A 13,516-nucleotide genomic window follows, 5' to 3' on the forward strand; every position below is an offset into this window, starting at 1 on the left:
GTGTGCAAACTGTCTGATAATCGTCTTCCGCCTATTTTAACGGGCTCCGCAGCCACCCCAGACCCCACATCCGCTCCGCCCGGGAGCACATGTGTGGAGCTTAAATAATTCAGAGGAGGAAGTGGTAGTGGAAGTGGAAGGGGAAGCTACTCCCCCGGCTCTTATCCTGGCGCGTCCTTGTCCTTGTCCCAGTGTGAAATATGACATTATGGCGCTCAAATAAATTACGCGGAAAATTATTATGGCCAAGTGGCATGCCTCCCCTCCCATCCACCCAGCTATAATAGTAATGTAAAATTAATGCAGCTCCCAGGATCCAGCTCCCATCCTGCCAGCCAGAGCAAGATGTCCTGTTGGATATTTTATTGGAATGGCCATCCAATGGACTGAAGACTGAGTGTGTTTTTTGTTCAATAAACATTCTCCCACTTGTGAAACTAATTAAATACAGGATGCTCCACAGGACTCTGTAAATCCTTACTTTAAAATAGAATCTAAACCGAGAAAGGGGCTTGTGTTCGAAAGCAATTATGATACCGACACCGCAATGTAAGTAGTTGGTTAATAATCGAAGAGCCAGCCAGGACTCCTTGGTCCTTGGGCTGGCAGGACTCTTCAACACCTCTGGTTGGCCAGACAATTGAATCGGCATGGCGGCAGAGAGAGGGAGAGCTCATCAATGGGCTCTGTCTCACGTTAATTACACACAAATTGAGGCTGAATATTGGCCAAATGCAGGAGCTGATCTGGCCAAGGCAAAGGACATGAAGGCAGGTCGAGGTCTTGCCAAAAATCCTATCCTGCTTCACTTTGAAAAAAAGAAAAAGGGAAAATATTTTCTCGATTACCACAGAAAACATTTGGGCGGGGGGGACAAGAATGCAACAAATACCAAGGACTCTTGAGCTCTCACTTTTGAAGGACACTTTCAGGACACTCGCACAAAGTTTTTCTTTCAGTTTAGATGCCTTTGGATGCCCAGTTGCCCAGTTGAGTTTGAAATTTGTGTTACCCATTGACCCGACAACACAATCAAATATTAGCACTCGGGGTTAGGCACTCGAGGCCAAAGGGTTCTGATTCTGCTTCTGCTTTGGTCTGTGTGCCTGTGTGCCCAGGACTATGGGCATGAAATGAGCTGCAAATCCTTTTGACAACAGACCGGCTTTTGCTTTGGCACTCATTCGAAAATTTACTCAACTCTGAGCCCCTGTAATCTCTTCCCACCTCCTGCCGGGATGGGATGGGACAGGACAGGGCAGCCTAAGCCCTTAACGAAACTGCCGTCAGCAGTAAATATTTATGCTTGTGTTTTATTTATTTACATTGTCAAAACCAATTTTGCCCAAGGGTTCAATTGTTTTTCACTTTTATGCTCCAGAAGAGGACCATCTTGCCGAGGAGGAGAGTTCGAAGTTCGCCGAGTTCGCATTTCACTTTCGAAGGCGCTTCCCCCAAAAACACTCAAGACTGCTGTGCTATTTATACTCGAACCTCAAACCTCGAACCTCGAAAAACTTTAATCCGCCCACCTAGCCAGCTAGTGAGAACCAGAACCCTTTGCTCCTGCTTTGACCTCTAACCCGAAGGCCATCCACTCCCACTCCTACTCCGAATGTCAACGTCAGCGACACGCATGCAAACAATCTTAGCGGGGGGGCTGGAAGACTTCCCAAAAAATAAAGAATGGGGATCCAAAGTTGGCTTAAGCGTTGTTTGTTTTCAATTAAAAACCTTCAGAAACCTCATGCCCTGGCACTGGACTCTGGAAAGCCTCCTCGAAGATGGCCTGGCTCCATTGGGGGAGGCATTCATTTTTTATGGCCAAATGGGCAACTTAAAATCAAAGAAGCTGATTGCTCCCCGGTCGGCACTCAATGCGAATTGCATTACACATTTTCAGGATTAGGCATTAGGCATTAGGCCTCTGTCCTGTACCGACCGACCTCTGACATATGACTCAATTAGCCTGGGAGCCCATCTGGGACGCATAATACACTCCTCGTATCGTATCTCATCTTGCTCGGATAAATGGAAAAAGGCCTCTCCGAGGGATACTCTTGGATTTATTTATCAAGTGGTATTCTATGGCATTGTTTCTTAACTTTTTATTGAAGTTTTCTTTTAAATTTTTCAGAAACTCTGCTGGAGAAGATCGCCCCATGCAAAGTGGATGGGATTCAATCCAATTTACTTAGTCATCCTCCAGCAGTAAACAACAAAGGAGTTGGGGCGGGTCACTAAAGGTTCAATGGGATGGATAGGTATGGTCTGTCGATTCGGACAGTGTCTCTGTATCGGTCGCAGTGCATTAGGCACTTTATCGCGTTAAAAAGATTGAATACGCTAGTAGGATGGCAGGATGGCAGGATAGTGGACGCCTTTCTTGTTGGCCCAGTTATCCACCATTGTTGGGTTAATGGCCTGGCCGGCACAACAATATACCCCAAAAATAGAAGCTACCTTTTTTGAATAGAGAGGCATATCCTTAAGAAATCGATTCATCATCGCTGGGAGACAATTAATTTTAGTTTTATACATCCTTCTAGAAGGAGTAGAGCTTTAAAACAAGCCTGCCTCATCCTGCCTTATGCCAGGATGCTTCATTATGCACTTGGAATTATGCAAGCAACTTTAATCCCTGCTGCTAAGAAAGTGGCGCGATATTAGTGCCACGCCCAGGCGCTTACTCCGCCCACTCCACAAGGACTTATCTCTGACAGTTTGTGCATTAATGGCGCGACTTTGCCGCTGACGTTAGCTCCTCTATATATATATATATATATCTTCCTTTTTTTTTTTGTTTAGTTGGATAAATCAAGTGCAGAAAGTGCTATCTGAAAGATACATAACGCAGAGGCCAGGACAGGGCTGAGTTGGAGTAGTAGTTGGGCTACATTTCCATCTGCTGCTGGGGTTTCAGGACATCGATGGCTTAACCAAAATGCAATTAGTGGCCACAATATGGCGTCGGGCGGTTTTATTGACGTCACTTTGGCTCAACCAGAGGGCCAAAAATGTAAATGTAACTGAAAACAGTAGTGACTGGAAGTGAACCGAAGCTGAAACCAGAAACCAGAAAACTGAAAACTGAAAACCGAAAGCGCCAATCAAACTGAAAACGAAAATGAAAGATGTGGCAGACGGTCGGCGACCACCAGTTTCAAAAATCACTAATGGATTTTTAATATAATAAATAGTATGCACTAACATAAAATGTCCATAAAACGCTTTTGTCATCCATTAGGATACACACACTCCATTCCATTCCATGACAGAAGTAAGGGAGAGTAAGGGTTTTGGGGTTTATTTCGGGTATTGCCTCCCCAAAAATATAGATCCACTTTTGATGAGAAAGGCAACAAGGAAGCAAAAGCAAAAGCAGAAAGGCTTCGATATAATTGAATAGATACACCATTATTTCCATTAACCTTCCGATAGACACACAAAGTGCTACTTTAGCCCACAAAAACCACACAAAAGTATCGCCCACACAAAGGACAGGGCTCCTGAAAAGGCGAATAGGGCTCCGACAGGTAGACAGGTGGGTAGGTGGGCTGGTATCTGGGAGAAAGTGTTGAAAGCTAGTTATCTATGCTGCCAAAACAGATTGAATTGAAATTAAATATTATAAATTATAAGGAAATGGAACTAGGCTACACTCATTAGAAAGGATATCATAGCTATGAGGATGTCCATATCGATACATCATATTAAAAGGGCATTCTGCATTCAACAAAGTCCAGACCAGCCCAGACCAGCACCCAGAACCATGTCGGGGAATCGAACCAAATCAATAATTCATTAAAATAATGTATGCATAAAGGATGGATGTTTATGGTCAATGGCTCTGTAGCTCAGCTCAGCTCAGTACTGTTGCTGCTGCTGGCATCACAACAACAAAAAATAGAAATACATATCCTGGCCAAAAAGCAACAGATCCTGTGAAATATATGCATTCACATGCCGGGATAATCCATGCAAATCGAACGACTGTATATATAGATATAACTACATATTTATTGGCTCGATGGTGGCCAATTGGTGACAAAATCCTGATGTAATCCCCCAACAATGTTGTTAACAAGTGAAGTGAAAATACGGCTCACCATTCACTCCAGTTTTTTTTTGGAAAAAAAAACTAAGCGGATATGTAGATCTGTGAAGCTGCAACCAGTTGCCAGTTGCGAGAGTTAAAAGTTGGCAATAAAGTGAAAAGTTTGCCCCGAAATGGTTACTGGCAGGACGATGCCGGACGAACCAGAAACGAGGATAAGGATAAGGCCAAACAATCAAGCAAGCACTTAACCGAATGAAATACAAGTAAACAAATGAAAGTAAGTAAACACAAGACAAGCCATAGAGCAAAGAGCCGGTGCACAGATAAAGATACAGCTCAAGATACTACAGATGCAGATACAGCTACTACAGCAGATACCAGCAACCAAGCCCAGATACGGCCCAGACACTATACCAGACCAGACCAGACCAGCTCAGACCTCCTCCATCCTCGGGCCTGGTCAAAAAACTAAAGCAATGAAATAAAATGAAAATGCATTAAGTATGCAGATGGAGTGCTCTGCACTCTTCGCGACGATAAAGCACCGAGACCCTACACTGCAGATAATACTATAAACTTTTATTGGTTCTCTGCAAGTCTCTAGGGATACTTGTCTTTCATGTTAGTCCATTTCATTGCCAATCCAAAATCAAATAATAGAAGGAAAACCAGCAGTTTCTTTTTGAAAAGTGCACAATAGAAGAATCGTGGAGTCCGGTAAATAGAGCTGCTAACGGTCATAACGAAGTTGCCACCACTGTTTGCCACCGGGCAGCCATCAAGTTGATACATGGCCTCCAGCAAGGAACTTGTCACTCAACGCGAGCCTCCATCTCCGCCAGAGAGAAATGGACTCTCTACTCCGAACTCCGAACAGTTTCAAGATGGCACTGCATTTAAATCATTTTTATGTTGAGAGACACAGGCTCACAGGACAACTGAAATTGTTTTCACTATTTAACCTTAATGCGAGTCTCGGGGAAGTCCTGGAGAAGGACGGGTGGGAGGGCTCTTCTCCAAAACAGCGACAAGAATCACACACAGCGAGAGACAACAGCGGCTGCTGTCAGAACTTTTTCTATTAGTTTCGGGTTTGATGAGTTCTGATGTGTCTTTAATGTCGCTTGTGCTCTGCACAACCCTGTGCCTCCTGATGACAACCCTAAACTACATATAATACATGTACAAAGATGCGGAGCCATGTGGTGTTTCAACACAACTTTCAGTTGGCCCATTTCCCTCTCAAGACTATTGGCTTTTTTCCACAAAATATCAAGTTCAGTGGCTTCTGAAATATTTTGTAAAAAAAAAAGAAATAAGGAACTAAAGACTTATTAACTGAAACAAGTAGGCCATAACGCTCAAATATTTTCCTCTGAAATAATGTTTTCAAATTTCTATAAATATTTCTCTCCCAAGTAGGCCTTCAGGCCTTAAACCCAAATGTCAAATCGTAGCCCCAAACTGCTTTCCCATTTCTAGTCATTCGAAGTTTGATCTCGGAACTGTGAGGTCGAATATAAAATTGAGAGTCTGATATTTTTTGAATATTAAAAATATTGTGTCGGAATTTTCCCGTTTTTAAATTAGTATTTGTCAGTTATAATTTTATTTCAAAATGGTGACAGTAAAAGCCCAAGAGGAGACCCAACATCCCAAACAGACCCACAAGAACCGATCCGTATTTAACCCGGATAAGCGTACTGGTCACGTAGCGACGAAACCCGTCGCCAAACCATTCAAGAGATTCGTGAGGAACCCCACTGGGGGTCCAACCATGTCATGCGGGGACAAGTGTGACGGATCCCAAGTTAATCCCGAAACTTAATTGTCAGCGACATGCGCCTCCAATTGTAAGTTCCAGGGATCTATAGCCCTATAGCTTGCATAATGTGGTTCCCTATCTTCAGTGTGCCACGTCCGATTTGATGGCTGCAGGATTCCACAGAGGATCGAGCAGCTGACCAGACACTGGTGTTACCCCAACGAGATGCAAACCGTTCTACGCAATCCTTACAACAAGTGGCACAAATAGGCGCAGTCGCCTCTGACACGTACTTATGTGTTCTACAAAACAAATTCGAGGGATGTTAAAGTTTATATTTCTGGAACTGCTGTATTCCAAAAATTGTTCTGAGTTTCAATAAATTGTTTATGGCCGAGTCAGTAACTATTAATTACTAGTAATTATTTTTATTTGCTCTGGGTCTGGCCATCTTATTATTTCACAAGGATCGGCCGACTATATATCCCATAGCTGCCATCTAACTGACTGATCCGAAATGGTTTTTGGGTAAAAATACCAATTGGTATTTTTGGATATGTATTGCGTTTTTTTTAGATTTTTTTTTTCAATAAATTTTATTGAAAATTTATTTTCATAAGGATCGGGCGGTTTTAACTGTAAGGGTATATCAACGCTGAAAGTTATCTATTCTTTCGTGTTTCTACAATTTTTGTTCTTAAAAAGTATGATTGGTTTGTAAATAAAAATTCAGCCAACTGTAAAATACGGTTTATTGAAAAAACATTATTTTTTGGTGGTGATCCAAGTGAGGAGGGATAGAGGGTCATCATAGGGAAAGTGTAGAGTCCTTAAAGAAAAAAGCTAAACCGCAAAAGACGAATATGTCTTTAGTTTGTAAATTTTTCCCCATCCGTGGTACCAAAACAAAAAAAAACTTAAAAAAAGGAAAAATTATGAGCTTTAGAAAAAAAAATTCATTTTTCCCTCATTTTCTCGTTATTTATTTTATTTTTTTTTTTTTCAATAAAAAATATTTATAAAAGATTTTGGTGCGACGGAAGAATATACTTCTGAGGAACATTTGATGAGGATTGCTGAATTTTTGTGACCTGAAGGACTTCCACCATTTTAAAAATCATGGATTCGAGAAAAATGCTCGACACTCGTCCACCAAACGTCCGATAACTTTTGTAATTTAAGAGATTTCGACTCAGGTTTTGGGAAAGTGAAACTACAAAATATATTTATCCGTAAATGCAAAATAGAAAAAATATTTGATTTCTTTGATTTTACAAAAAATAATCCCCCTTAACTGAAACAAGTAGGCCATGACTCTCAACTGTCAATGCTTTCATTTAAGGCCGACAGGAGCTACATTGTATAGGCTCAGTTTACATCCGACATTCGAACGATTAGGTTGTAGTAGAAGTAAAATATTTTGCACTCATGAAAGATTTTATATTCCCGCGACTCAAACAATTTTTCGGCATATTTTTCAAATTCGATCCGGTGGCTCAATCGTCCGCAACAATGCCAACCCCCCGCGTATCTAGTAAGAAGCGAACCGTTTCAAAATGCCCGAAACGCAAAACGGTCGCGAAGAAACGTCATCCGCTAGTGCGTGCTTTTAAAAGCGGTCCCCATTCCAAAGTTGGTCGCTCCTGCCGGAAGCCGCTTGCGAAGAAGCGGAAGACACAGAAGGCCTGTGCCGCTCCGCAGAAGAAGAAGGCTTTGAAATCCAAGCCCCGCAAGACCACAACGCGGAAGTGCGTTGCCAAACGTCCTTCGAAGCCCAAAAGGGCCAAGCGCCCAAAGCGTTGCTTGAATGGTTTGTTGGATGTTCTCCCAGCTGGTTCTTCTGCCCATCATTTGTGCTTCCTTCCAGCTTCCCAAACTGCTAAGGAACCAACTCCAGAACCTGAAGACCCGCTTTCCCTTCCTAAGGGGAACGAACCTCCAGAGGTGATTCGCCTTTCGACATCGCCTGCACCCAGACGCAGAATCACTCGCAGGCCGGTCGCTAGACCGAGGAACTTGGAGCGTGAGCGTGAGCCTGAGCCTGACTCGGTTACTTTCATACCTGCCCGGGCCGACGAAGCCCCAGCCAAGAAGCTCAAAACGAAGGTTAGCGCCAAAAAGGTGATTGGCGGGCGTACAACGGCGAAGCCCAAGCCCAAGCTTCACGCCAGTGGGTAGGTAACGCTATAGGGCATCTGGGTTCCGGTCCTCACCTTGAATCCCCCACAGAACTTTGAGACGAGTGGCTGCCAAGCTCAAGGCTCATGAGGCCGCAGTTCTTAAGGCGAAGAATCAGGCGAAGAATCAGGCGAAGAAGGAAGATCCCATTGTTAGAATTGAGCCGCAAGAGAGCCACAGCGAAGACAACCGAGAACCGCGATCTTGGCGTCGGGATAATGGCGCGAAGAAAGATAATAAGGCGGTGCGCAAGCATGCGAGACCCTAGACGGACCATTCTTGGCAAACGTGCCATTTTTCAAATTACCAGACGAAGTGTATTTTTCAAATTTCCCGGACGTGCCATTTTTCAAATTCGCCAGACGTAGTGTATTTTTCCAATTTCCCGACGAAGTGTGACCAAATTCGATTTGTATGCGTGCATTTTCTTTTAAATATTTTTGGAGGTGAGACCTTGACAACTTTCGCAAAGGATTTTTCCCTCAACTCGCATATCTCCCATCTATTTCCTAGTTTATGGCAAAATTTGCAGTCTTCAGGGTCGAGAGCAGAGTCAGGAAATAGCCGCAGGAATCAAAATCCCAAAGAAGAACGAAGCTTTTGGAATTTTCATTTGGTAGCCCATCCTCGTGTATTTTGACGTACCTTTTGCATGTTTGGATAGTGATTAGATATCGTAATACAATTGTGTAACAAAATTCAAATACCAATGTTTGTATTTCTTGAGTTGGTGGGTGGGAAGGTGGTTTGGTCAATTATGAGGCCAGGGTGCGTGGAAAATGACTATTTTTGGCATTTTCTTCTCAAGACTATCGGCATTTTTCAATGGCTTCTGAACAAAGCTTGCCAATAATGTAAACCATTCTTGACATCTAGTTTACTATTGGAACTTAACCGAAAATAAAGTATGTTTGTTCTCTCTCTGAAAAAAAACCTTTTTATATTTCGATTTTCGGTTGAATAAAAAATGGATGATCATCAAAAAAAGTCGAACAGAAATATAAAATTGAAAAATATCCAATATCCAGCTTTTATTTTTAACAAGAAAGGAAAGCTAACTTCGGGCGGAGCCGAAGTAGATATACCCTTGCAGTTAAAACCGGATATATATCGCAAACATCGGATATAGTTGGTATATAGTTAGTATATAGTTCTACCAAGTACCATTTCCGATCGTTCAGTTATATGGCAGCTATAGGATATAGTCGGCCGATCCGGGCCGTTCCGACTTATATACTGCGTGCAAAGGAAAGAAGGGTGTGTGCAAAGTTTCAAGACGATAGCTTCAAAACTGAGAGACTAGTTCGCGTAGAAACGGACAGACAGACAGACGGACAGACAGACGGACAGACGGACAGACGGACATGCTCATATCAACTCAGGAGGTGATCCTGATCAAGAATATATATACTTTATAGGGTCGGAGATGTCTCCTTTACTGCGTTGCACACTTTTGGACAAAATTATAATACCCTCTGCAAGGGTATAAAAATCTCAGTGAAACGGTCAGTAACTAACCTGATCAACTTTAACGATAAATATCGGTTTATATCTGCAAGAAACCCTTTAATTTAAAATGCGAAAAATCCAAAAGTGTGCAACGCTGTGATGGAGACATCTCCGATCCTATAAAGTATATATATTATTGATCAGGATACTTTCCTTTGCACGCAGTATATAAGTCGCAATGGCCGGGTCGACTATATCTAATAGCTGCCATAAAACTGAACGATCAAAAATGGTATTTCGTAAAAATACCAATTTTGGTATTTTGAAGATGGAAGCTAGTTTTCTTTTCTTGTTTCAGGTTAATATTTTTATACCCTTGCAGAGGGTATTATAATTTTGGTCAAAAGTGTGCAACGCAGTGAAGGAGACATCTCCGACCCTATAAAGTATGTATATTCTTGATCAGGATCACCTCCTGAGTTGATATGAGCATGCCCGTCTGTCCGTCTGTCTGTCTGTTTATACGCGAACTAGTCTCTCCAGAGGGGAACTAGGGGACTCCAGACACATGAACCGTATTCCAGTATCGGACGGAACAAAGAAATGAATAAGCTTTTAGTAATGTAGCGGTCGTTAAATTCTTTTGACCACCTTTTATTAAAACCAAGGACACCATTAGGACACATTAAATGTTGTGGAATTATTGTCTGCAAATATGAGTTTTCAGTCTAATAGGAAACCGAGATCATTAACATGAGTTTATTTTTCTAAGGCAATCCTATAGAAAAAAAAGTTAGCCTGGAGAGGGCAAGAACGAAAAAAAGATATAAGTTTGCATTTTGATCCATTAAGAATATTTTTCTTTTTTCTGATTTTCTTAGATAATTGGCTTTCTTGTAAATCCTGTCCTGCCATCTTTTTTAAATTCAGCTTGGTTATAAATTTCTTCATTTAAATTGAAAAATCATTCTCATGGTGAAGATGGAGACCAGCTTTGATTAGATTTCCTTATATCATTGATCCTACTTTGTGGTGGTCCCGATCAATGTCTCCCAACTCGATTCCAAAGAACTGTTTTTTTAAATAGAGGAGACACACTCCCTCAGTCTCTGATATAACTTCTCTTTTTTAGAAATTGAACTCTTAACTGGACTATTTTTATGAATCCCAAGTATTCGTTACCATCACTTGTCGATGGAGGTTGACGTCTGATTTTCTCATTACTATTCGATTCTTGTCTTGCGCAGATACGGTGGCCCCTCAGGTCTTGGCTCTGTCTGCACTACGGGGATCTCTCATTTTCTGATTTGGGAGCCTTCGTTAATGGTTCGAAAACTTTTTGACAACCCTGGATAACATACTTGATGCGCCGCTCCTTTAATTTTGTTTCCTGTTCCAATTACGGATGACGTGCAGTGGTTTCTCAGGTCTTAGTTATGTCTGGATCTCTTATTTCCTGATTTTTTCAAGTCTTTGATTTAACTGGTTCTAGATTTGTTATTTAACTTCCTAATGTGCTCCTAATATGGAATTTGAATCGTTTCTATTTTAGTCAATGGTTTCTTTATTTCAAGAGCCATTCGACTTCTGATTAATTGACTTCTGATTTATTCCTTTTAATTTAAAGTCCCATTTGAGCTGAGTTGTAGCTTGGCCATTTTAGTTAGAAGTGGGTGAAGCTCCTTCCAGTGAAAGTCCTGCTTCGAAAAATTCTAAAAATTTTAGAACTATAGTTAAGCAATGTTTTGAATAAGGAATGTCGCTTCTGGGTTCTCTACTTTATTTCCTGATCAGATACAAGTTGGTAGAGCTTTGCCATTGGAAGGAGCAAAAGTGGGGAAATCAGGGAAACCCACACTTTTATGGGGGTAAAAAACGATATTTAAGCAATGATATTAAAAACGATATTTAAGTTTTGAATGAGGAGAGTCGCTTCTGGGTTCTCTTATTAAAAAATGGTACTTTATGGCCATCGGGAGAATGGGGAAATCAGAAAAACCCACAATATTATCGGAATACCCCTTGAAAAAAATTCGAAAAATTTAAAAACGATAGTAAGCGATATTTTAAGCGAATGAGGCAAGAAAAAAAATAAAAAAATAGGGTAAAAATAAAAAATTCAAAATAATTGGTGGCTGCTAACTATTAAACAATAGTTAAGCAATCGAAAGATTCTGCCTCTTTAACGTTGTAATTCAATTGATGTATTTTTGCTCTAATATTAAGCATACCTCGCACCGAATTCGCACCAGAGCGAATATGAGCTTTCGATCCTTAGATTCTTAGATCCTTAGATCCTTAAATATGAGCTATCTTATGTTAGATTTAAATAAATTTATTAAATTAAATTAAAATAAATTAAATTTCAACTTACAAGTAAATTATAATAACAATTTAAATTCAAAAACAAATCCAAAAATTTTAGAAACGGCGTATCCGTTGGCATCGGCCCCGTTGAAGGCCTCCATCCGGCTTCAAGTAATTGACAGCGGCACCAGCTTATGGACTGCTTTCCTAAACTCCGCTCCTGAGCTAGTCATGACGATGGCGACCCTTACCCAAATTATTTGACCCTGAGTCAAATAATTGAATATCGGTAAAAAAAAAATACCAAAACTTATAGACTAGATCAACGAGATCAGCTGTAAGCTCTCAAAGTTAAAAAATGGTACTATACATTTTTCAGGTGTTGAATTTGGCTTGATCGACGTCTTTTTTAATATTTGCGACACTTTTTTTGATTTTGTCTGTTCGAAAACAATTTTATCATTTTCTCATTTTTCAAGGTATGTATTAAACAAAGAAAAAGGTTTTGTGACCTGTGAGTAGATTTTGCATTCATAATTTATGTTTAAAACCAGAAATGTTTGTAGTATATTTATTATACAAATATACTTTATTATAACCTTTATTATAACAAATTTCAACTTCTGTGAAGGAATACTTTGTAATACTTTGTCGCCTCGGCCCTCAAGAATCGTATATTTTTGGTAAACTATGGTTCGTCTAGTGTATAAATTGTCCATGTTCAACTGCCCCAACTGTTAAATATAGCGATATTTTCAGGAATCATGTCCGCCTGTAAACAAGAACTTTTTGCAGTATGGCATGGGTGTTTGATCACATTTTCAGCGATATAGTTGATAAATCCAAATATTCCGAGACGGACTTGACATCTACATATAGAATGTACCATTACAAATTTTTGCAAAACTCTTTCTAAAAGATGGAAAAAATCGAATAGATGTAGGGTGCGTTTCGAGAGGAAGAACTCGGGTTTGTTAACCGAACATTTGGTTCTATCTACTGTCTACTTTACATAATGGGATTCGTTGCTTTGAATGCATGCTGCACATTGGTTATCGGCTACCCATTAAAAAGTGGCAAGTGAGGGGATCAGATAAAACCAAAGTTGGTCAATGAAAAGCAACCATATAAGATGGGTTTAGAGTCGAAATGGCTTTATTGGTTGATATTCCAATGCAAGGATCGGTCATTAGTGGGAATTTGGCTAGGCGATTTTTTGAGAACTACAATTTGTTTGCTGAATTAACCGGAGTGAACAAGGAACTTATAAAAAAGTTTATCACTGATTTTGCGCTGTATGGCTTCCGGAATTATTATTAATATTCCAAGATTTTGCGAATATACCTTCGAAACTGCAATAACACAGTGCGACAGTGATTTGGAACTTTTGAAGAGACCTAGTAGGAATTGTTCATTAGGTCGAGTATATAGTGTGCCATTTCATTCCGCCTATTCCTTTCTTTCACACACTTTTACTCCGGAGCGCTATTAAAATCAAAATTTCAAACATGGTTTTATACTATACTCGACCTAATGAACAATTCCTACTAGGTCTCTTCAAAAGTTCCTCCAACTTTTCTTATTTTGTCGCACTGTGTAATTTTTGTTAGGGAATATCCGTGGTTTTACATGCCATCCTCAATGGACAACATTTTCATTCATGGGGGGGATATTATAGAAAATGTACCACCTCCGATCGGAATGATATCAGAAGAAGCCTTAGAAGCCCGAAACAAAGATTTAAGAAATTTTCGCTT

At 40.5% G+C, this 13,516-nt stretch overlaps 1 protein-coding gene and 2 long non-coding RNA genes across 4 annotated transcripts in view; all 3 read left to right on the forward strand.

Annotated features, from left to right (window-relative positions):
- LOC138926393 (uncharacterized) overlaps nucleotides 1–13,516 on the forward strand; it is a 42,354-nt gene that overhangs the window by 1,711 nt on the left and 27,127 nt on the right. The gene's annotated exons all lie outside the window — the stretch shown is intronic.
- On the forward strand, nucleotides 5,393–6,237 carry LOC108129020 (uncharacterized). 2 transcript variants are annotated; one of them, XR_011443286.1, is made up of 3 exons: nucleotides 5,393–5,407; nucleotides 5,480–5,913; nucleotides 5,971–6,237. It is a non-coding gene; the product is annotated as an uncharacterized lncRNA (long non-coding RNA). The 2 variants fall into 2 exon arrangements; XR_001773537.3 differs by lacking the exon at nucleotides 5,393–5,407 and having other exon boundaries at nucleotides 5,414–5,913.
- Nucleotides 7,186–8,707, forward strand: LOC108129024 (serine/arginine repetitive matrix protein 1-like). The gene is made up of 4 exons (XM_070280137.1): nucleotides 7,186–7,635; nucleotides 7,693–7,999; nucleotides 8,055–8,449; nucleotides 8,517–8,707. The coding sequence occupies exons 1-3, from the start codon at nucleotides 7,254–7,256 to the stop codon at nucleotides 8,269–8,271; spliced, it is 906 nt and encodes a 301-aa protein (XP_070136238.1). The 5' UTR covers nucleotides 7,186–7,253; the 3' UTR covers nucleotides 8,272–8,449; nucleotides 8,517–8,707.

This window comes from Drosophila bipectinata, chromosome XL, assembly GCF_030179905.1.
Source record: "Drosophila bipectinata strain 14024-0381.07 chromosome XL, DbipHiC1v2, whole genome shotgun sequence".
Classification (NCBI taxonomy): domain Eukaryota; kingdom Metazoa; phylum Arthropoda; class Insecta; order Diptera; family Drosophilidae; genus Drosophila; species Drosophila bipectinata.

What these genes read in the sequence shown, in the direction of transcription:
- LOC108129024 (XM_070280137.1), top strand. Translation starts at nt 7,254, where the DNA reads ATGAAAGATTTTATATTCCCGCGACTCAAACAATTTTTCGGCATATTT. An exon ending in CCCAAAGCGTTGCTTGAATG is followed by an intron (nt 7,636 to 7,692) that starts GTTTGTTGGATG and finishes GCTTCCTTCCAG; the next exon opens with CTTCCCAAACTGCTAAGGAA. An exon ending in CCCAAGCTTCACGCCAGTGG is followed by an intron (nt 8,000 to 8,054) that starts GTAGGTAACGCT and finishes AATCCCCCACAG; the next exon opens with AACTTTGAGACGAGTGGCTG.